The sequence below is a fragment of the Tupaia chinensis genome, unplaced genomic scaffold (assembly GCF_000334495.1).
Source record: "Tupaia chinensis unplaced genomic scaffold, TupChi_1.0 Scaffold000217_1, whole genome shotgun sequence".
NCBI lineage: Eukaryota > Metazoa > Chordata > Mammalia > Scandentia > Tupaiidae > Tupaia > Tupaia belangeri.
This window is the reverse complement of record NW_006159692.1, coordinates 3,942,333-3,965,927: the sequence shown is the minus strand read 5'-3', so window position 1 is coordinate 3,965,927 and position 23,595 is coordinate 3,942,333. Positions and strand designations below refer to the sequence as shown.

Sequence of the window (23,595 nt, the reverse complement as noted above, 5' to 3'; positions counted from 1 at the left end):
AATCACGGGGGGCAAGCAGGTGGCATAGTGGTTAGGGCACTGGACTCTCACATGGCCGAAAAGTTTGAGTCCAGACCTGGCGGCTTGCTCGCTTGCTCTCTCTCTCTCTCACTCTGTCCCATTCCAGTCAAATTAGAATAAACAAAATAAATAAACGAACAGACAAATAAATAAATAAAGTTAAGTAAAATTCTTTTAAAAAATTAATCATTAAAATTTAGTAAGCAACAACAAACACAACCATTTGTTATAATCAGTAATAAGTAAATTACAGATCTTTTCATAAAAATTTAACTGATAAAAATTCCTATTCGTTTTCCTCTGGGTCCTAAGAAAATAACAATTTTCCTTACTTGTGTTAATGAAATTACATCTTTAATAAATAATACAGATTTCTTCCATGGTTACTGTAGTAATAATTATAAACTGAATATATAAATACAGCATGTCCTCCTACACTCACCTTGGCTCTAGCTTTCACTTCCAGCAGCATATTTAAATCAATAGGTAAATGAGAAGGCTGCATCATTAAGCAAAGCCAAGCACCCATCCACGGACAAGCAGCTGCTACCACATATTGAACTGATGCCTTGTTCAATAGTTCCATCCAAACCTACAAAAAGAACAGCAAAGTGAAATTTTTCTAGTAAGTGCTAACAAAACCTTATCTATTTTTAGGGATAATGAATTTGAAAAAAAGACAAGTAGAAAAAAACACAGATTAATTTTTAAATATAAAAGGTTACTTTGAAATACTGTTTTTTTTTGCGGGGGGAGGGGAAACCAGTGACATGGGGGTTAAGGTGGCTATATCCCACATGGTTAACTGTACAGTTCAAATCCCAGCTCTACGGCTTGAAAAACACACCAGGATGGGCATCAGCAGGTGGCATGGTGGTTAAGGCACTGGACTCCCAGGAGGTTGACCACCGCTCAAGTCCCAGACCTGATGGCTTAAAGCTCATGCCAGGTGTGTATGCATATGTGTCCCAAATCCTGAGAAGAAAATGGAAGAGAAGGGGGATGGCCATCCCCTAGGAGACTGATTTCTCACTGTCTGTCTCTGTTTCTCTCTCCTCCCCCCAGGAGGGGTGACTTCTCACTTTCTCTTGCTCTCTCTCTTTGTCTGTCTCTCTCTGCCAAGCACATCCTATAGCAAAAACTTAAAAAAGGGAGGGCGAGTTGTTTTTTTGTTTTGTTTTGTTTTGTTTTGTTTTAAAAGAGGGCATGTGCACTCACCAAACAGAGACAGAGACAGAAAGAGGGAGAACCCTTCAGCGGCACGTGTAGTCCCTTCTCCTCCACTTCTCCATTCTGATGGGATTGTTTTTCAAGCCTCCAAGAACTGAGATTCAAACACAGTTGGACATGTGGATTCTGGCTCCCTTAACAACTAGGTTACGGGGCTGGCCCAGAAAGAATGTTTCTGATAGGTTTGTATACTTTAAAGACTAATGCAAAGGGGACCAGCAGTTAGCATAATGGCTATGTCGCTGGACTCCCACGTGGTCGACCATGGTTCGTGTCATGGACTCGGTGGCTTAAAACCCACGCCAGGCGCATGTGCGTGCGTGCCCAAGATCCCGAGAGGAGAATGGAGGAGAAGGGATTGCGGCGTGGCCATCCCCCCTGGGGGGTGATTTCTCGCTTTCTGTCTCTCTCTGTCGGGTGAGCGCACGCGCCCTATGGCAAAAACTTCTCAAAACAAACAAAAAAAAGAGTAATGCAAAGGAAAGCGGTTTTTGTTTTTATTTTTTTTCCCCAAGGCTGGGTATAAAGAATCTTCTCCAATATTTTATGAAAAACTTTCAAAATAAAATGTGCATATAAAAATAATACAAAGTTGACACTTTTAGTAAGTCACGGAAATCTTTCATATATATCATAAGGCTCAATACTAAATAAAGCAGTCATACATTCAACACATGCTTCAAGATATAATGGCTCCTGAGACATAGTCTCTGCCAAATTTAAAGGTGGCAATATCCTGGTATAAGTTAAAGCTGTTTAAGTCTTGACTCACGCTCTTACTCAGTTAGGTACCTGGCCTGGCCTAACATGTAATGAACAAGGACCAACATGCAGAAATAATACCCCTATGAATCCGAGGCTGTTAACAGTGGTCACCTCAGAGGCCAACAAGTCAAGACCACCTTATCAGATTCCCAGGTACGATAGGGCCATTTCCCCCATGAATGCAATTAAATACATCAAATGGCTCTTTCTTTAATGATTCCAACATATATGACCAATCTTGCTGAGGGAAAAAAGCATGAGTTTAAACTAGATGTTCTGCAGGATCTAAAAACATACTGATCAATAGCAAAATGAAGATTAGAGAAAAGCAGTCTTGATTTCGTTTTCTGTATTGAAGCTATCAGAAAGTGCTTACACTGGCCATGTATGTAAATGTCTATGAACAGGCCACCTGAAGCTGGAGATCTGAGGACGTTTCTTGGCATGAACACCCTGCTGAGGGTGCCTGTCTTGCTCTGCCTCTCTCTCTCTCCTCTCTCTCCCTCTCTCTCTCTCTCTATATATATACACACACAAATATGAGAGCAGGGGAGAGAAAGCAAGAAAAAGCTTAAAACACTTGCCTACATGTCGTACAATAAGAGGAGGAAGAAGGATGGCTAACCATAACTTAACTACTACATTCCGTAAGAAGCCTGTTTTCCCACTCTTACAGATCTTTAAACTTTTCAGATCTCATGGAGGATTTCTAATTACTTAAAATCTCTGACCAAAAATTTAAAAATCATGAAAAATCTTAAAAATATACAAAGTTACTAGGAGAAGTTTAGATCTATTCATTGCATACCTTATGAATGAGGTCCAGTATTTCCTGGCTGCTTTCTAAAACACAAAACTGGAAAATGTGTCGGAGCATATCAGGCAGGATAGGTATAAGCCAAGATGAAGAGTTCTAAAAAGAAAAACAGAGTCAAGGGCTATGGTATATAATTCTTAGATTTCAGTTTACCTGAAGTTGTAAGTCAAATAACAGAAATGTTACTATGAAGACAGTATATAAATTTATCAAAAAGATTCAACTGGTGATCAATTTTAACAGGACTTTGAGGCAACAAATACCCTCTTTATTACTCCAATAGCTTGGATAAATTACATTACACATAATCACTGTGAAGATAAAGTCTGTCATTAACAACACTGACTTTTGCCTCAAATAAGCCGATACTACCCTCCACATGGAACCAAGCTCTAATGACAACAATATCTCCAACCAACCCCATCTTCTGGGTTACATCACGTATCACTGCTTTGTCACGAAAATTTGAAAAACAATCAGATTACTGCAACTACACTAGAGCTTAAGTTCTATGTGCTGACCAATAATGCAAGTAAATGAATTATAAGAACATCCAGCCTAGACTATTCTACTTCAAGATCACTACAAAATTAAAGCAAAGGTTCTCAATCTATTTTGGGTCAGGAAATCTTAAGAAAGCTAAGCATACTCGTTTCTTAGAAAAATACATATATGAAGCCCTTGAAACACTCAGAAGCCATTTTAAATCCGAGGTGTGTCCTGGCATGTTAAGGGACCAAGGCAAATGAAGCTATGCCCTACGCCCCATCTTCTAGACCCTCAAAACACTCAGACAGGCAGGGTGACTTCTGTCCTCTATGTCTCTGTCTCTTTCGCTCTCTCTTTAAATTAAAAAAATCTAACAAAACAATTTAAAACACTACTTCTCACCTCAGGCCTTTTCTTTCTCTTGCTAATTTCATAAGTCATTTTAAATCTGAGGTGTGTCCTGGCATGTTTACATGCCAAGCGGTTTTCATTTTTTTAACCTTTAAAAAAATTTTTTTCCCTTCTTATGATTATTTTTGTCTAGATTTTTTCCCCTCTATTCTTTCCCCTTTTCTTTTTTCTTTTCTTTTTTTTTTTAACCTTACTTTCCCTCTCTGCTGTTCAGTCTCCACATACTGTGCGTCTAGACAGGCCTAGGTGCACAGTAGCCAAGCATCTGAATACTTTTAGGGTCATTGACCTCGATGCTTACTGAACCTCCTGCCTGAAGGAAGAAACTCCTTTTTATAAATCTGAACTCAAATCTCTTTCTGTGGATACCACATTGCAAAATACAGTAGAGGAGAGATTCTGAAAGTAAAGGGAAATATATGATCTTAACAGTTACAGAAACCCTCTCTAAACACTTAGCCAAAAGTGAATTCACTACCAAGTGACTAAAATTCAGAGAGGAGAGACTGCAGAGAGAGCAGCAGGGAGGACAGAGCTGCAGAGAGAACATGGCTTCTCTCCTCCCACACAGCTCTGAACTATCTTCAGCCCAGCCCGGGTGTACCTATTCCCTAGAACTGTGAGGCCTTTGTAATATCCAGTTCCAAAATCAAAAGTGCAGGTTGCTTGGTGAGCATAAGGGAAACAGATCTGCAGAGAGATTGTGGATCACCTCCTCCTGCACACCTCTGAAAGCTCAGAATTAACTCCTAAAAATTAGGGAGACACATATAATCCATCAGATGACCAGAAACCACTGAAGAGGCTAAAGAAATATGAGAAACCAAGGAAACATCTCTCCCCTAAGGGAAAAGAATAATCCATCATCCACAGAGAGTATAGTGGAACTCATAGCAACGTCCAATAGAGATTTCAGAATATTCATAGTGACAAAACTAAACAAGATGCAAGAGCTTAGAGTCAATGAACTCCAGAAGATGCAGGAGAAAAGAGACAATGAGTTCCAGGAGGTGAGGAAGTTCTTGAATGATCTGAAAGAGGAAATACACACCCTAAAAAAGAATCAAATGGAACTGTTAGAGATGAAGGCTATAATACAGGAAATCAAAACCTCCCTTGAAAATATTAAAAGCAGATTAGTACATGCAGAAGATCAAATCTCGGATGCTGAAGACAAAACCTCTGACCTAGAAAAAAATAACCAAAAAACTCAGAAAATAACTGAAACAAATGAAAATACTATACAAGAAATAGTAGATTCCATGAAGCACCCAAACATCTGGATAATCATCTAGAAGATGAAGAAACTAACAAAGGCACTTGATAATCTATTCCATGAAATCCTGGAAGAAAACTTTCGAAATCTGGAGAGGCATTCAAATATCGAGGCCCAGGAAATACAAAGGACTCCTAATAGAATCAACCAAAGAAGATCTTCTCCAAGGCACTTCCATAGTCAGACTGGTCAAATGCACAAAGACAAGATACTAAAATTGGCAAGAGAGAAACATCAGGTTACTTATAAAGGTTATCCCATCAGGCTAACATTAGACCTCTCATCAGAAACAATGCAAGCAAGGAAAGGATAGAAAAATATAGTCAAAGTGTTTTAAGTGAAAAAGTTTCAACCAAGAACTTTATAGCTGGCAAAATTATCCTTCACATGGGAAGAAAAGATAAAAACATTCACAGATAAACAAAACCTAAAAGAATTTACCACCACCAGACCTGCTCTTCAAGAAGTTCTGAAAGGAGTGCTTTACCAGGAAAATTAAAGACACACATACAGAAATAAGAAAACAAAAAGCAACCAAGAAAATGACCAACTTAATACAGAGGCAAGAAATATCAATAATAACGTTGAATATTATCTTCCAGGATTTAAACCAAAAGGTCGGACCACAGTAACACTGCAAATTCAACAGGAGAGAGATTAACTGCCTAAGACTGAACTGGTGAAATAGAATTTTATGACTTTTGAGTAAAACATTACTATCTTTTTCTTTACTATGCTTTGTTTTCCCAATTTAAGGATTTTGCTTTCTTTTGAGCTGTAGATAGGTTCAGCAATTTGTTAAAATGTTTTTTCACCTGTTTCTTTAAATGGAAACAAACTTTTCTCCCTTCTTGACCCCTCTGGAATTGCAGAATATTTGGGAGTATTCTTATTTTGTGGCAGAATGGTTATTTGCATAAGTTCAATAATACCTGTTGGCTTTGAATCAGAAATTGGAAGTACTAGTTATTGAACAGGACTTTTGACTGGAATGTCATATCTGAAGATTATATCAGAGGACTATGGAACTAAGATACATCTTAAGTAAGCCAACAGAAGGTCTTGGAAAGATGGCCTGGCACCAAAAACAGTTCTGTCTGGCAGAGAGGATTAGAGGAGCCATATGAAAGAATTTGTGGGACCAGCAGTTAGCATAATGGCTATGCCACTGGGCTCCCATGTAGTCGACCGCGGTTCGAGTCCCGGACCCAGTGGTTTAAACGTGCCAGGCATGTGTGTGCATGCGTGGCCAAGATCCCAAGAGGGGAATGGAGAAGAAGGGATTGTGGCATGGCCATTTCTCGCTTTCTGTCTCTCTGCCTCTGTCTTTCTGGCAAGTGCATGCGCCCTATAGCAAAAAAACTCTCCAAAAAAAAGAGAGAGAGAATACATCAGAACATTTAGGGGGTCCAGCAGGTGGTGTGGTGGTTAAGGCTCTGGAATTCCTGCATGGCAGACTACAGTTTAAGTCCCAGACCTGGTGGCTTTATCTCTCTCTCTCTCTCTCTGGCAAACTCAAGTGAAATCATAATAAATAAATATTTTTAAAAAAATACATCTAGGGGGACCAGGAGATGGTGTAATGGTTATATTGCTAGACTCCCAAGGAGTCAACTGTGGTTCAAGTCCCGGACACAGCAGCTTAACCGTCCTCCAGGCACATGTGTATGCATGCTCAAAATCCTGAGAAGAGAATGGAAGAGAAGGGACTGTGGTGTGGCTATCCCCCTGGGGATGACTTCTCACTTTCTGTGTCTCTCTGTGTTCCCAGCAAGCGCACATGCCCTATAACAAAAATCTCTCTCAAAAATAATAATAAAAATAAAATAAATTTAGGAAAAAAAATCACAAAACTGAATTGAAAGTTAGAACCCAACCCAGTTGTCCTATCAGCCCATGCCCGCTCAACTGAGAATTATAAAACAGACTTAGCAGCTTTTCCTCAGATTGATTAGTTAAAATCAAAAGATAATGCAAAACAAAATTCACAGATGTTTATTTACAGTAGTCCAACACAGTATCATGCTGCAGATTAAAGCAAGAATACATGAAATATTCCTAATTCACATGGAAACACATGATTAGTAAACACAAGAGACATTTATTCGTGCAATAATCTATCGTCTATAAACACTAACCACTGCTTTTTAAAAATGAGATTCCAAACTCATTGCCTATGTAAAATAACATGCTAGAAGAATGCATTCCTTACTGAAACTTCCCCTAAACTCTAGGTATTTTATCTGACCTACAAGATTGTTTTAAAAGAGGAATGTGAAGCCTTTTATAAAAAACCTTTTATAAACAAGGGCTCCTCAGCTCATCACAGTCACCGTTCACACACTAATATTATCTGAACAATCTCTGTCGGTAAGGCAGTGAGTGAATCCTGCAGTGTACTGTTCTTGTAAACAGCATGCACGTATAGTTGAGTCATCTGTGAGAGGAGGCAGGAGACTGCGTATTCCGTGATTAGTCTTTAAGAGTTGCACAGTACCTGAGAGCTTCGCATGTGGCCTTCTAACCTGGGTTATGTTCCACCAGCCACCCCACTGTTAACCATACAAAGGAAGCGGGACCAGCAGTTGGCGTAATGGCTATGTTGCTGGATTCCCATGCAGTCGACTGTGGTTCGAGTCCCGAACCCAAGAGCTTAAAGTCATGCTGGGCGCATGTGCATGCGTGCCCAAGATCCTAAGAGGAGAATGGAAGAGAAGGGATTGCAGCATCCCCCCTGGGGAGTGATTTCTCACTTTCTGTCTCTCTGTTTCTCTCTGTGTTTCTGGCGCCCTATAGCAGAAAACAAAACAAAACAAAACAAAACAAAACAAAACCCTCTCGAAAACAAAACAAACCAAAAAAAAAAAAAAACCATACAGAGCAAGCAAAGATTGAATAACAGGTCTCTGACAGGAAGGAACTATGTGATCATTTACTTAACAAATATTTATTCACTAAGGACCTCCTACATGTTGAGTACCATTCCAGGTGCTGAGAATACAACCTAAAGCAAAATATTAAAATATTTCTGCTTCCATGATTACATTCTTTTATGTCTACACGGTTACCATACCACTTCTAGTAGGCCAGCATTCTCCTAATCTTTAGATACGAAGAAAGGATAAGCTCATGGGCAGGTTTATGTTTGTTTCATGACTGCTAGATACAGTTATTAGTTCTTACCTGGTCCTGTGTTGATAATAACGTAAACAGAGTTTCCAATGCTGCTCTCCGAACTGATGATATAGTATGATGCAAAAAAGGCCAGACACGTGGAACTAAAACTGTAAGTGACTGTTGAATACTAATAAAGAAGACACAAATTAATCTTACTCATTCTCAGTTGAAACTCCATAGATACATTATCTAAATATTATTCTCATGGGGACCTGAGGATGACATCGAGTTTCTTTTTTTGATGAATAAATTCTAAAAAGATAATACAATTTTCATATGAATGTTCACTTAACACCTTCACTCAAAACTGTTACCAGAACATGAGAAGATCCACAGTCACAAAAAATGGACTGAAATACTAACACTGGGCTCTTTTACAGCACTATGCCTTTATCGAGTTATAGCTGTCTATGTAACTGCCCTTATAAACGTTCTTACTCAAGAAAATGGGACATAAATCCCAGCTGGTAGTCAGCCCACACAATCTAGATTGCTAATCCTTACTCTTTCCTCATGGCTAACCCCAATGGGAAGATGCACTTAATTTCCATCCCCATTTGGAGCCATCTCTCATACCTATCGAATGAGTAAGAGGTGGTGAGGTGGTATGCTAGTAGCTTTAACACTGTTATCCTGGTTTAGCATTACTAAATTAGGAAAACTCAAAAATGTCTTCATTCTCTAAGATTAGATTTTAAATGAGGAAGCAATCAAAGCAAAGTCTTAGCTACCTTGGACCACAGGATTCCTGTAACATTCACAAGTTATTTGTACAAGTGATTTGGAATTAGGAAATAATTCATAAGTAGCATTTAAAATATATACTTCTGTAAACACAGTATTGTATAAAAAGAAGAATATGCCAGTCTAACTATTTATCTATCTTTTGTGGTTCCTCTCAGCGGGGCTATCTTTTAAAACTATTTTCACATTTAAACATTATTATGCATATACATTTAGTAAATTTACTTATAAAATTCTAATTTAAACACATGCACACAAAGACTTAAGAGAGACTCAAAATACATAAAGCATTGTAACAAGGTCTTGTTAATAATGTGACTGTTCATGCTCCAAAGGACATGCTGCATTTCTTCTTACATAAGCTGCAAAGTATCTGCCAAATATCACAACATATGATGCACATTTTCTAATGAGGCAATTTTGAAACAAAAAAGGTCAAAAACTACATTATTTCACACTGAATTAACAGAATAATCACTAGATTTTTCACTTTCTTACATTGTCTAGTTTTTCTGACACCATTCCCTAGTACGTACAGACTAAATCCACTCCACTTTTTTTTCTAGAAAGAAGTTTTCCTAGAATATGGCACTTTCCTTCCTTTACATATCATCTGTGGCTGTTTCTGTAGCACACTGCCAGAGCTGAGTAGATCTGACAAAGACCATATGGCTCACAAAGCAAAGTCAGTCACTATTAGGGCCATCACAGAAAAAACTGACCAACTCAATTTACAGTCATTAAAAAGCCCTGCACTGGGACCAGCAGATGGCATAATGATTATGTCACTAAACTCCCACATACTAGACCACGGTTTCAGTCCCGGGCCTGGAGGTTTAAAAATCACGCTGGGTGTGTGTGTATACACGCTTGCCCAAAAATCCCAAGAGAAGAATGGAGGAGAAGGGACTGCAGCGCGGCTATACCCTGTAGGAGGTGATTTCTTGCTTTCTGAGAGTTTCTATCTCTTTGGCAAGTGTGTGCACCCTTTATCAAAAAATCCCTCTTAAAAGGAAAGAAAGAAAGAAAGAAAGAAAGAAAGAAAGAAAGAAAGAAAGAAAGAGAGAGAGAGGGAGGGAGGGAGGGAGGGAGGGAGGGAGGGAGGAAGGAAGGAAGAAAGGCCAAGCATTTTGCAGCTTAAGCGAGCTTTCACATAGAATTCATCTAATTCCTACCACTTTCATTAGTAAAAGAAGCAACCAAAACTACGAACCCCCACGTGTGTACTACCACATCCACTTTTCTTTTGCTTTTACAATCCCTTATTTTGCTATTCCTACTTGTGCACTGTCCTACTAGCCTAATTTAGCATTAAAATACTACTAGTAGGTAAGTATTTGAAAAATCCTCTACATGTTTTTCACCAGAAATACTCACTTCTAATGCCCTAAGTCATTTATAATCATAATCATGTGAATATTCACTGAATGCCCTTACTAGACTAACAGCAGTAATTAACTTTCTCATCTGTGAATTTTTTTAAGTTACATAGCATTTTATTCTTCTGTACCTCTAGGAGGACTATTAATAGAAATAACATTCAAGCGTCATTCTAACAGAGGAAATTAGCTGAGCTTCAGTTCAAATATCAGGATAGAAAATCAGTGACACTTTACATTTTGGTGGTTATTTTGGCTTCACCCAATCTTGCCTTTGGACATTATATTACTCTGCCATGTATCCCTTCCAGATGAGTAGGGACTGAAATCAAAAGTAAGAGCTGAAGAAATAAACATTACAAAGAAAGTTCAAAGAGGAGAGGGTTTTAGAAAATGTAAAGCAAATTTTCAGTGATAATCTTATAAACTAAACAAGGCTAAAATTCTATATTGGGATACAGCTGGAAATAATATTACAGTGATCATATTTCTAAAGTAATTACAGGATGAACAAGAGGATGAAATTATATAACCACAGTAACTTACATGTAAGTAAAATTGCCTTTTCAAGTTCCTGCCCCAAATGTGCTGATGGTTAGATGATAAAAAAATAAAGGGCCCCTTTGCTACCTCCTAACCTAGAGTACCTATTCTGAAAAGTGATAGAATATTGTAGGCTCAGGCAATTATCTGGAAAGATATAAAGGTTTTTTACTTAAGTCTAATAATTAGAAATAATTACCTGCATTGTTGGACCTGAGGATAAGTTAACAAGGATGAAAGAAGAGTCATAATACTATTTGTTGAAGCTGTTAGATCATCTAGTTCCAGAAGAGCATCCCATAACGTATTTATAATGAAGGGTACCTGTAAGATTCGTTTTCAAGAAAAGATATCAATTTTACAGAAAATATTCACAAGACCCTGCCAAATTTTACCCCTGGGGTTACTACTGATTCAACATACACAACTCCGATAACTTTGGACAGTGACTATTTTTGTTTTATTTTTAAGAATTATTTTATTTATTATTATTATTATTAATTTGACCAGAGAGAGAGAGAGAGAGGAAGTAAGAAAGTAAGTCACCAGGCCCAGGACTCAAACAACAGTCAGCCACGTGGGAGTACGGCCATTAGCTACCATGCCACCTACTGGCCTCCCACCATTAACTTTTTAAAGTCCCTTTGTATTTGGGGATTTTCCTTAAGAATGAAGCAGCTATTTTTCACTACAGGGCATGTGTGCTCACCGAAGAGACAGAGACAAAGAGACAGAAAGCTAGAAATCATCCCCCAGGGGGATGGCCATGTCACAATCCCTTCGCATCCATTATCCTCTCAGGATTTTGGAAGCGCACGCATGCACCTGAGCTAAGTTTAATTCACCAGGTCCAGGACTTGAACCACATGGGAATCCAGCAACATAACCATTATGTCATCTGCTGGTCGAGGCATTTCTTTTCCTAACTAGGAATAATAAGCAGAAGAGTTCGGAAGATAAAATATTTAATGTTCTATCTTACAAAAAAAACTAAACTTCTAAAATAATACAATACAGAAATACAAGACATACTTCTGTATGTAAGGCAATGTCAGTGCATTTAAAATAATGCTAATTGGGTACCAGCAGGTAGCATGGTGGTTGGGATGCTGGACTCCCTCATGGCTAACTATGGTTTGAGTCCTGGACCTAGTGGCTTACTTTCTCACTTTTCCTCTCTCTTTCTCTCTGGTGAGTGTTTGTATCAAATTAGAAAACAATAATAATGATAAATAAAATTAAATAAATAATTTTTTTAAAATAGTGCTAATCCTCATTATGATTAAAGTTGTTTCTGAGCTCTTAAAATACTGCTGCTGCTCTTTCAACTTTATTCTGGTTTTTACAATAAAATGGACAGCCACATCTTTAAAGTCCCTTCCAAAAATGAGATCAAATTAAAAGCCATGAATCAGCCCCTAGTGATTAAGGGAGGTGGATCCCACATGGCCAAGTGCGGTTCACGTCTCAGCCTCAGCAGCTTGAAAACCTGCCAGGCATGTGTGATGTGTGTGCTTCAAAACCCAACAGGATAGAGAAATGAAAAAGGGATTGCAGTGTGACCAAATTCCATTGGAGGGTGCGTTGTCGCTCTCTTTTTCTCTCTCTCTTTCTCTCTCTCTCTCTCTAGCAAGTGCATGGAACCTTTTAATAATTAAAAAAAATTTTTTTAAAGCCAGAGGCAGTAGCGGCCCCACAGCACAGTGGTTAAGCACTGTGTGAAGGGAACAGAATCTCTATGGCTAGAGCCAGCAGGTGTTGTGGTGGTTAAGGATGGTGGACTCCCACATGGCAGACCATAGTTTGAGTCCCGGACCTGGCGGCTTACTTTCTCACTTTCTCTCTCTCGCTCTTGCTCTGTCCCTCTCTGGTCAAATTAAAAATAAAGAAATAAAGTTAAATAAAATTATTTTATTTAGATAGATAGATAGATAGATAGACAGAATCCCTATGGCCAAACTCAGTTCAAATCCCAGATTAGAGAGCTGGAAAAACACATGGGCACATGTGAGCACATACCCAAAATCCTGACTGGATGGAGATACAGGAAAAAGGACTGTGGCATGACCATGCTCTGTCAGGGGATGCGTGTGTATGCTTGTATGTGCACTCACCTGCTCTCTCTATGGCAAATAAAAAGAGCCAGGCCAGTTGATGGCATGGTGGTTAAGTCAGGTAGATCCCACATGACTGACTACACAGTTCAAGTCCCAGACCTGGCAGCATGAAAAACATCAGACATGTGCATGTGCACCCAGGATCCCAAAAGGAGAATTGGAGGAGAGGGACTGTGGCATGGCCAACACCCATGAGCAGTGCTTTCTCATTTTCTCTCTCTGTCAGTCTTTCTCCTGTGAGCATACACCTCCTCTGGCAAATTAAAGGAAAAAAAAAAGACAAAGGTCAAAAACAATAATCTTGTATATATCTAAAAGCCAGTAATAAAAGAAAAATAGCTGCTTTATTCTCAAGGAAATTCCCCAAATACAAAGAGACTTCAAAAAGTTAATGGTGGCCCTTTTGGCCGGAACAGCCATATTCCAGTAATTAACCAAAATGACGAACACAAGGGCAAGAGGAAAGGCATATATGTTCTCTAGGCCTTTTAGAAAACGTGGAGAGGTGGGACCAGCAGTGAGCGTTAATGGCTATGTCGATGGACTCCCATGAAGTAGACCGCGGTTCGAGTCGCGGACCCGGCGGCTTAAACTCATGCTGGGCCCGTGTGTGTGCGTGCCCAAGATCCCAAGATGAGAATGTAGGAGAAGGGATTGTGGCGTGGCCAGCCTCCCTGGGGGGTGATTTCTCACTTTCTATCTCTCTGTCTTTCTGGCGAGCGCACACGCCCTATAGCAAAAACCTCTCCAACAGAAGAAAACATGGAGTGGTTCCTTTAATATCTCTCTCTCTCTCACGTGCATGAGTACTCTATCATGAATAAAGGAGTGAGGAAAAAAGATAGTGTGCATCAGAGAGGTGGCCGTCACAAAAACATAGAGGAGGAGGAGAAAAGGTGCTCAATGATTTTCCTAACTCTCTATTTCCCAAATGTAAACAAACTCTATAGGAAGAAATGTAAAAATATTTCATTACCTTTTGCGTCTGAAGGTAGACAAGGCTTTCTACCACAGGCACTAATGATGCAGCAGCAACAGCTCTGACATCGTCATCCAGGTCCTGAAGTCCTTCAATTATTCTAGTTAAAACTTTAGGCAATAAAGTATTAATTACGTCCTGTAAAATAGCACATTAAAATACATTAATTTTTATAGAACAATTTTTGTTCTTAAACATCTTAAAATTAAATTTGCCATATGAAAACATAAATTCCAATATTTATTTTAAAAGAATCGCATGTAGGACCAGCTGATAGCATAAGGTTATGTTGCTGGACTTTCACATAATTGACCATGGTTCAAGTTCCAGACCCAGTGGCTTAAAACTCACACAAGTTATGGAAAATAGAGACAAAGTGGGAAGAGTGTGGGAGGGGAAGGGCATAGGAAAGGAAATTTGGGGGGGAAAAAAAGAGGTAAGCCATTTGTGGGACACAGATATGGTTTATTATTTGTTAATGAGGAAGTGTATAGCACTCTCAACTGGGCTGGACTAAGGGTAAAGTCTCTTTACAATCTAAATGATGTACAGCAATTAAATGTATAAATAATAATATTTTTTAAAAGGGGGGAGACAGGACACGTGTGTGTGTGTGTGTGTGTGTGTGTGTGTGTGTGTGCCCAAAATTCCAGGAAGAGACTGGAGGAGAAAGGAGTGTGGCATAGCCATCCCCCCAGGGAGGGGGGAGGGGAGAAAAATAGAGACAGCTTTCCAAAACTCAATTTGCAGGTAATTCTCATGTCCTCTACAAAGGCTCTCCAGCAGGACGTAAAAAAAAGTTTTTATTTAGGTAGGGAGGGGATAGTTGCCAAGAGATGGGACTTTAAGGGCCAAGAAAGGCAAGGAAAGAAGCAGAGGAGGAAAAGATGGAGAGAGCTTGAGTCCATGAGCATCATCAAAATGTTCAAGGGAACACTTTGTTTCTGGCAATTAAAAAAAGAAAAAGTGGGCCAGAAATGGAGCAATGGTTAAGTCACTGGATTCCCACATGGCTGACTGGTTTGGGTTCTGGACCCGGTGGCTTGAAACTCACGCTGGGCGTATATGCATGTCCAAGATCCCAGGAGGAGAATGGAAAAGAAGGGACTGCGGCATGGCCAACCCCTCTGGAGGATGATTTCTTTCTCTTTCTCCCTCTCTCTCTCTTCCTCTCTCCCTCCCTCTGCCCTAAGACAAAAACCTCAAATACATACATATATACATAAATAAGAAAGCCTTAGGAACTTGAAAAGGGGCTGGCCACATAGCTGAGAGGTTAAACGAGCCAAATCCTACATGGCTAACGGTCTGAATCCCAGCCCTGGCTTGAGAAACACACGAGGTGCATATGCATGTGTACCCAGAATCTCTATAGGAAAAGAAATTTTAAAAGGATTGTGGTATGACTATACCCCATTAATGGGAGGGGGACGCACTTTCTCTCTGCCTCTGGCAAACACACATGCCCTCTGAAAATTTTTTAAAAAGAAAAGAAAGCAACGGGGAAGCCGGCAGGTGGCATGGTGGTTAAGTCAGCTTGACTTCCGCATGGCTGACCACAGTTTGCATCCTGGACCTGGCAGCTTGCTTTTGCATGTTCCTTCTCTCTCTCTCCCCCTCTCTCTCTCTGGTCAACTTCAAAAATAAATAAATAAATATATATAAATAAATAAATGAGAAAATAGTTAATATAGCTCTCTATGACCGATCACAGTTCAATTCGTGGCTTTCTTTCTCTCTCTCTCTCTCTCTCTGGTCAAATTAACATAAATAAAGTTAAATAATAAAAATAATTCTTTAAAAAAAAAAGGAAAGCAAAGAGGGACCAGCACATGGTGTAATGGTTACGTCGCTGGACTTCTATGTAGTCAACCTCAGTTCCAGTACTGGACCTGGTGGCTTGAACTCGCTCCAGGTGCCTGTGCATTCATGCCCCAAATCCTGAGAGAATGGAGGAGAGGGGATTGTGGTATGGCCATGCAGCCTGGGGGGGAGAGGGGGGTGATTTCTCACTTTGTCTCTGTCTCTACAGTGTGCATACATGCCGTATAGCAAATATCTCTCCCCCAAAAAAGAAAAATGCAAGGAAAGAAAATAAAAGGCCTGTGAACCTGTCTCTAGGGATTGAAAGGGAGGATCCACCCAGTTATGTTGTAAGCAAGGAAAGAGAAGAAAAGTTGACCAAAGCATCATGTAGCTGTAAGGCCCTGACACTGCTGGGAAGAATTCAAGGAAATTAAACTGGTAAGAGAAGGTTCGTTCCTGGTCTTGCCCTAGCTCCTCATTTAAAGTGTCTCCTTTATGTCCACACCTCTTCATTCCTCACAATATACACCCTCTGTGGCCCCACTTTCCCCACGATCAAAGTAACTGCTGTGAAAGTCTCTGTCACTAGATCGCTGGTGGGGAACTAGGAAGAAGGGAAAGGTGTTTTGCTACATCTCATACTGGAGTTCTAAATCATTTTTTCCCACAATAACCATGTCGTATGTACATGCAGATCATATGGAACTACTGGTTTAGTAAAAGACATTAGAGATTTTATTAACAAAATGGGCTTTCATGGGCCAATCTAAGAACCCAGTTCTTAGCTGTTGCTTAACAGTGTATCAGAGTTTTCAATAACTTGAAAACTTATGTTAGGCGAACATAAATACTCACAAATAGGAGGTTATGTGCATAAGCATAGATTTTCACCTTAAATGACAAGTGACAATAAAATAAAAATTGGACTATAAGACACACCACCTAGTTTCTAGTTCTGGTACTAACCCTAACTAGTACTATGACCTTGGGTAACACATCTATCTTTTCAGAAAACTTGTTTCCCTGTGGCAATGGTTAGACTACCAATATTTTCTTCTAAGTCTTATCATAAAGGATAAAAGAAAACACTGACATTTAATGTGAAAAGTATATGACCATACAGGTTGCTTGCTTTTGCATTTACTCTAAGTTTCCTGAAGCAGGTTTTATGTCGACTTCCACTGAATGTATCCTGCATAACCTGGCACAAGGCCTTATATCCCAGAGCACCGGTTCAGTATTTAAATGCACTGAAAGAGTCAAACCAAATTGTTAAAAGCACTGAATTAACTGAAGCAGTGGATTAAAGAAGAAAAAAATCCTGGCCATAAAGAAAAAATAATGGAGACCAGTAGATTGCATAATGGTTACATCGCTGGACTCCCATGTAATCAACTGTGGTTTGAGTCCCTGACCTGGAGGCTTAAACGCACGGCAGGCACATGTGCATGTGTGCCTGAGATCCTGAGAGGAGAATGGAGGAGAAGGGATAGCGACATGGCCATTCCCCTGGGGGGTGATTTTTCACTTTCTGTCTTTCTCTCTGTCTTTCCGGTGAGCGCACACCTTATAGCAAAAACTTCTCAAAAAAAAAAGGGAAAAAAAAAAAAAAAAAAAGAATGTAACTAACCATCATAACAATCTTTTGCTTTGTACTTAAATTCTTATGAGCAATATCTGTTTCTACGGAACACTCTCATAAACCAAATCCTAAATGACTGGTTTATTTCTAACACTAAGAATATAATGAATGAAAACAAAGGGGAGAATCCTCCCATATACGCTTCAAAAACTTAAGTATTTACCTGACGAACTGCCAAAGCATATTTTATCCCCAGCAGACCACCATGTCTAACTTCCCACTGTTCCTGGGTCAGTAATTTTAGCAGCACGTCCACAGTCTTATGAACTCCTGACTCATTCATGTGTTTTAAAACCACACCTAATGTTTGAGCACAAGTTTCACGAACTGGTGCCACGACCTACAGATGAGAAAGAAAGAAAACTCATATTTGCAAAAAACTTATTTTGTAGAATTTGAAATGTGATCAGTCCAACCCTCCCTCAGGTGATACTTACCTCATCAGAAACAAAGTCTCCAAATCTGTCTAATGCAAAAACACAAAGGAGTCTAATGACCAAGTCTTCTAGCCACTCTTGATGCTGCTGAATCATCTGTTGAAACATAATTTTTTTAACAACAAAGATCACACTTTGTTATTATGGGAATGGCTTAGGTCAAAAATAAAAACAAAAAACTAGTATAGATTACTTTAGCTACAGGAACAAAACCAAAAAGTAGAATAGTCCCAATCGCTACCTTTCATATTAACCCCATCTTCTGATTATTATATTCAGCTATACTGTATCAAAATTCTTGAAATTCATGGATTCTCTTACGTTATTTATACTCCAACAGAAATTAAGAAGCTAATTAGTTGGCCAGGCAGTGGCAAGGTGGTGAAGGCAGCTGGATCCCAAATGGCCAACGGCACAGTTCAGTCCCAGACTCAGCAGCTTGAAAAACAAACCAGGCACATGTGCAAGCATGCCCAAAATCCTGAGGAGAGTGGAGGAAAAGGAACTGCGGTGTGGTCATCCACTGGGGGAGGCGGGAAGGGTGCTTTCTCACTTTCCCTCTCTCTCTCTGTTTCTTTCAGGTAGACACACATGCCCCAAAGCAAACTAGGGAAAAACATTTTTTTTTAAAAACAAATGAATGGGGCTGGCAGGTGGCATGGTGGTTTAAAGGTGCTGGACTCCCACATGGCCGACCATGGTTCAAGTCCTGGACCTTGTGGCTTCCTTTCTCACTTTCCCTTTCTCTCTCTGATCAAACTGGAAAATAAAAACAATAATAAATAAAGTTAAATGAAAAATAATTTTTTTAAAAAAAATGAATGAGTGGCTTAAGGCTGGTCTGGTATCAGGTATACTTGTCACATACCCACCATCTATCCTATTACCAGTACCTCCATGTGACTCACTGTCCTTTCAAGTAGAATCTTACTCATTTTACTCTTTATCCAATCCATCCTATTCTGCTCAAATATCCTTGCTACTATGCGTTTTCACACTGAGTGTTTTTGAGCGTGTCTTTTCCTTACGTTCAGTTTTCTAGTGTACAAAGTTCTTCCTATCATTTTATTTTTTAATTGCCAGAGACCAAGGGTACTTGCCAGAGAGAAACAGGAGGAGGGAGGAAGAGAAGGATAAAGCGACCCCCCTAATGGGGCAGAGTCAAGGCTCAATCCCTTCTCCTCCAGTTCTCCATTCTGTGAGGATTCTGGGTAGACAAGTGTCCAGTGTTTTTCAAGCCACCAAGGCTGGGATTCCAAAACACAGTCTGCCATGTGACATCTGGCTCCCTTAACCACTGCTACACAGCACTAGCAGTCCTAACTTCTTTCCTAACATTCAGCTTTTCATATTTATTCCTCTTACCTACCCTGTATTCCGACTTCATGGCACATACTCATTAGTTTCCTATTTTGGAAAAAGAAGTCACTTACTGAAACTTGATATTTTTTATTTGCTGAGAGACAGACTTGGGTGTGCACACCCGATGAGGTCCCCACACCACAATCCCCCTGCCCCAGCACCAGCAGGCATCACAGCCACACCTGCGTTCTAGCCACTCTTGATGCTGCTGAATCATCTGTTGAAACATAATTTTTTTAACAACAAAGATCACACTTTGTTATTATGGGAATGGCTTAGGTCAAAAATAAAAACAAAAAACTAGTATAGATTACTTTAGCTACAGGAACAAAACCAAAAAGTAGAATAGTCCCAATCGCTACCTTTCATATTAACCCCATCTTCTGATTATTATATTCAGCTATACTGTATCAAAATTCTTGAAATTCATGGATTCTCTTACGTTATTTATACTCCAACAGAAATTAAGAAGCTAATTAGTTGGCCAGGCAGTGGCAAGGTGGTGAAGGCAGCTGGATCCCAAATGGCCAACGGCACAGTTCAGTCCCAGACTCAGCAGCTTGAAAAACAAACCAGGCACATGTGCAAGCATGCCCAAAATCCTGAGGAGAGTGGAGGAAAAGGAACTGCGGTGTGGTCATCCACTGGGGGAGGCGGGAAGGGTGCTTTCTCACTTTCCCTCTCTCTCTCTGTTTCTTTCAGGTAGACACACATGCCCCAAAGCAAACTAGGGAAAAACATTTTTTTTTAAAAACAAATGAATGGGGCTGGCAGGTGGCATGGTGGTTTAAAGGTGCTGGACTCCCACATGGCCGACCATGGTTCAAGTCCTGGACCTTGTGGCTTCCTTTCTCACTTTCCCTTTCTCTCTCTGATCAAACTGGAAAATAAAAACAATAATAAATAAAGTTAAATGAAAAATAATTTTTTTAAAAAAAATGAATGAGTGGCTTAAGGCTGGTCTGGTATCAGGTATACTTGTCACATACCCACCATCTATCCTATTACCAGTACCTCCATGTGACTCACTGTCCTTTCAAGTAGAATCTTACTCATTTTACTCTTTATCCAATCCATCCTATTCTGCTCAAATATCCTTGCTACTATGCGTTTTCACACTGAGTGTTTTTGAGCGTGTCTTTTCCTTACGTTCAGTTTTCTAGTGTACAAAGTTCTTCCTATCATTTTATTTTTTAATTGCCAGAGACCAAGGGTACTTGCCAGAGAGAAACAGGAGGAGGGAGGAAGAGAAGGATAAAGCGACCCCCCTAATGGGGCAGAGTCAAGGCTCAATCCCTTCTCCTCCAGTTCTCCATTCTGTGAGGATTCTGGGTAGACAAGTGTCCAGTGTTTTTCAAGCCACCAAGGCTGGGATTCCAAAACACAGTCTGCCATGTGACATCTGGCTCCCTTAACCACTGCTACACAGCACTAGCAGTCCTAACTTCTTTCCTAACATTCAGCTTTTCATATTTATTCCTCTTACCTACCCTGTATTCCGACTTCATGGCACATACTCATTAGTTTCCTATTTTGGAAAAAGAAGTCACTTACTGAAACTTGATATTTTTTATTTGCTGAGAGACAGACTTGGGTGTGCACACCCGATGAGGTCCCCACACCACAATCCCCCTGCCCCAGCACCAGCAGGCATCACAGCCACACCTGTGCATGCACCCAGCAGAGGCAGATCTGAGACATAAACCCAGAGCCTCCCCATGGTCTCCAGCATGCTCTGGCATGGTGTAGCAGTACCTCTACGGCCTGCAGAACCACTGCTGGGCCAAAACCTGGTGATAATTCTTGCTGTGGTATACTTACCTCTTCTAAAGTGCTATCTCCCATTTTTCCACCACTTTTCCCATGAGCTTTAAGAATCTCCCTAAGTCCAGTGCCTGCACCATGTCGAACCTAAACAGAACCAAGAAGCAAATGTCAGAGACTAAATGTTTAAGAAACCAAGTTTAACTTCCCTTTAAGATGAAAAAGGAATACTGAAGTATTAAGAAATTAGAATAAACTAAGAAATATTTTACAAGAATGTGTACAGGGGACCAGCAGTTAGCGTAATGGCTATGTCACTGGACTCCCATGTAATCGACCATGGTTCACATCCTGGACCCGGTGGCTTAAAACTCACGCCAGGCGTGTGTGCCCAAGATCCTAAGAGGAGAATGGAGAAGGGATTGCGGCATGGCCATTCCCCCTGGGGAGGTGATTTCTCACTTTCTTTCTCTCTGTCTCTCTCTGTCTGTCTGGCGAGCGCACATGACCTATGGCAAAAACCTCTAAAAAAAAAAAAAAAAAAAAAAGAATGTGTTTTTCTTCAAACACCTAAGAATAATTACATGTCATAGAATGTCACAGATCACTAAACAACAAGGATACATTCTGAGAAGTGCATCAATAGGCAATTCTGTCACTGTATAAACACTATGCGGTATACTTACATGTAGACGGTAAAGCCTACTACACACCTAGGCTATAGGGTACAATCCTCCGGGAGCATCACTGTTTATGCAGTCCGGCTTTGACTGAAATGCTGTTTTGAAGCACGTGACTGTTAACTTCACAACTGTTTTTGGTTATATAGGATTTTTTAAAAATTAAGAAATAGCTATCCTTTTTTTTTTTTTAAGGAGAGATTTTTGATATAGGGTGCATGCACTCTCTGTAGAGACAGAGAAAGACAGAAAATGAGAAATCATCCCCCAGGAGAATGGCCAAGCTGCAATCCCTTCTCCTCCATTCTCCTTTTGGAATTCTGGACACACACATCCAGTGTGATTTTTTTTATTATCATTTTATTTAACTTTAATTATTATTTACTTATTTTTTAATTTCACTGGAGAGACAGAGAGAGAGAAAGTGAGAAAGCAAGCCACAGGTCTGGGACTCAAACTGTGGTCAGCCATGTAGGAGTCCAGCAGCCCTAACCACCACCCCACCTGCCACCCCACCCTGGCATGATTTTAAAGCCACTGGGTTCAGGACACGAACCGTGGTTGACTATATGGGAGTCCAACGATGTAAACTTTACACTATCTGCTGGTTCCAAGAAAATAGCTATTCTAAAATCCACATGGCCTTCACTCCCCTTCCTTCTACCTGTACTCAAAAGTATCCACATAGTAAAAGAGAGGAAAATATGACATACTGTTTACAGCCCCAACACCAGTATTTTAGAAATAAACCCATCAAAACTAAGCTCCAAAGCTATGAGTGGTAAGCACCAAAAGGAGACTTAAAAATTCAAATAAAATGTCTTGTAGTTAATGATTCATTGTAACCTTAGGACAAATCACCCTTCTGAGAGAGGATGAGTATACTTGCTATAGTGTCGTCAGGAAGGGAAGAAAAGAACCACTGTCATTGCACCTACTTTTTCAAGAGCCCATTTGAGTTAAGATTGAGTAACCATTGGGACTAGCAGATGGCATAATGGTTATGTCACTGGACTCCCACATAATTGACTATGGTTAGAGTCCTGGACCCAGCAACTTAAAACTCATGCCAGAAGCATGTGCGTGCATGCCCAAGATCCCTAGAGAAGGGATTGCGGAGCGGCCAACCCTGCTGGAGGGTGACTTCTCACTTTCTGCCTCTCAGTCACTCCAGTGAGTGCACATGTTCTACAATAAGAATCTCTCTCTCAAAAAAAAAAAAAAAAAAAAAAAAAATCAAATAACTTTAAATAGAAGTGTATCAGGGGCCAGCTGGTGGCATAGTGGTTGGAACACTGGACTCCCACATGGCCAATTGCAGTTTCAAGTCCTGGACCTGGTGGTTTGAAACTCACGCCAGGCGCGTGCATGCGCCCAGGATCCCAAGAGGAGAATGAAGGGACTGCAACATGGCCACACAACCCAGGGATGATTTCCTGCTTTCTCTGTTTCTCTGGCAGGCATATACACCCTGTAGTAAAAATATCTCCGCCCCCCCCCCCCAAAATGTAGTATACATCAAGGAACGAAAAGACCACTAACAGATATTCTGAAGCAATGCTTTTTGGATTACCCAGAGGCCAAGTAAAAGGGAACAGAACGGTTTGAGACTACCCCAATTTCACCTTTAACCAGGGAAGCTTCACCTCCATCTCTTTACATATTGGGACCTGTTCAAGATTTTCTTTGAAGAAAGATTTCTGAAGCTAAAAAGTGGTTTGGAGAACCAGCCGGTGGCATAATGATTATGTAGCTGGACTCCCACATAGCTGAACATAATTCAAGTCCTGGACCCAGGGACTTGAAACTCACTCTGGGAACGTGTGCATGTGTGCCCAAAATCCCAAGAGGAGAATGGAGAAGAAAGGATTGAGGTGTGGCCATATCACCTGGGGTGATTTCTCACTTTCTATCTCTCTTCGTCTCTCCAGGGAGCACAAGCACCCAATAGCAAAT

At 40.2% G+C, this 23,595-nt stretch overlaps 1 protein-coding gene across 1 annotated transcript in view; it reads right to left on the bottom strand.

Annotated features, from left to right (window-relative positions):
* BTAF1 (B-TFIID TATA-box binding protein associated factor 1) overlaps positions 1-23,595 on the bottom strand; it is a gene marked incomplete at its 5' end in the record, with an annotated part of 79,058 nt that overhangs the window by 47,181 nt on the left and 8,282 nt on the right. Inside the window, 8 exon segments of the mRNA XM_014587528.1 lie at positions 464-613; positions 2,825-2,929; positions 8,193-8,313; positions 11,052-11,176; positions 13,946-14,086; positions 17,560-17,736; positions 17,834-17,929; positions 21,017-21,106. Coding sequence (XP_014443014.1) covers positions 464-613; positions 2,825-2,929; positions 8,193-8,313; positions 11,052-11,176; positions 13,946-14,086; positions 17,560-17,736; positions 17,834-17,929; positions 21,017-21,106 — 1,005 coding nt within the window.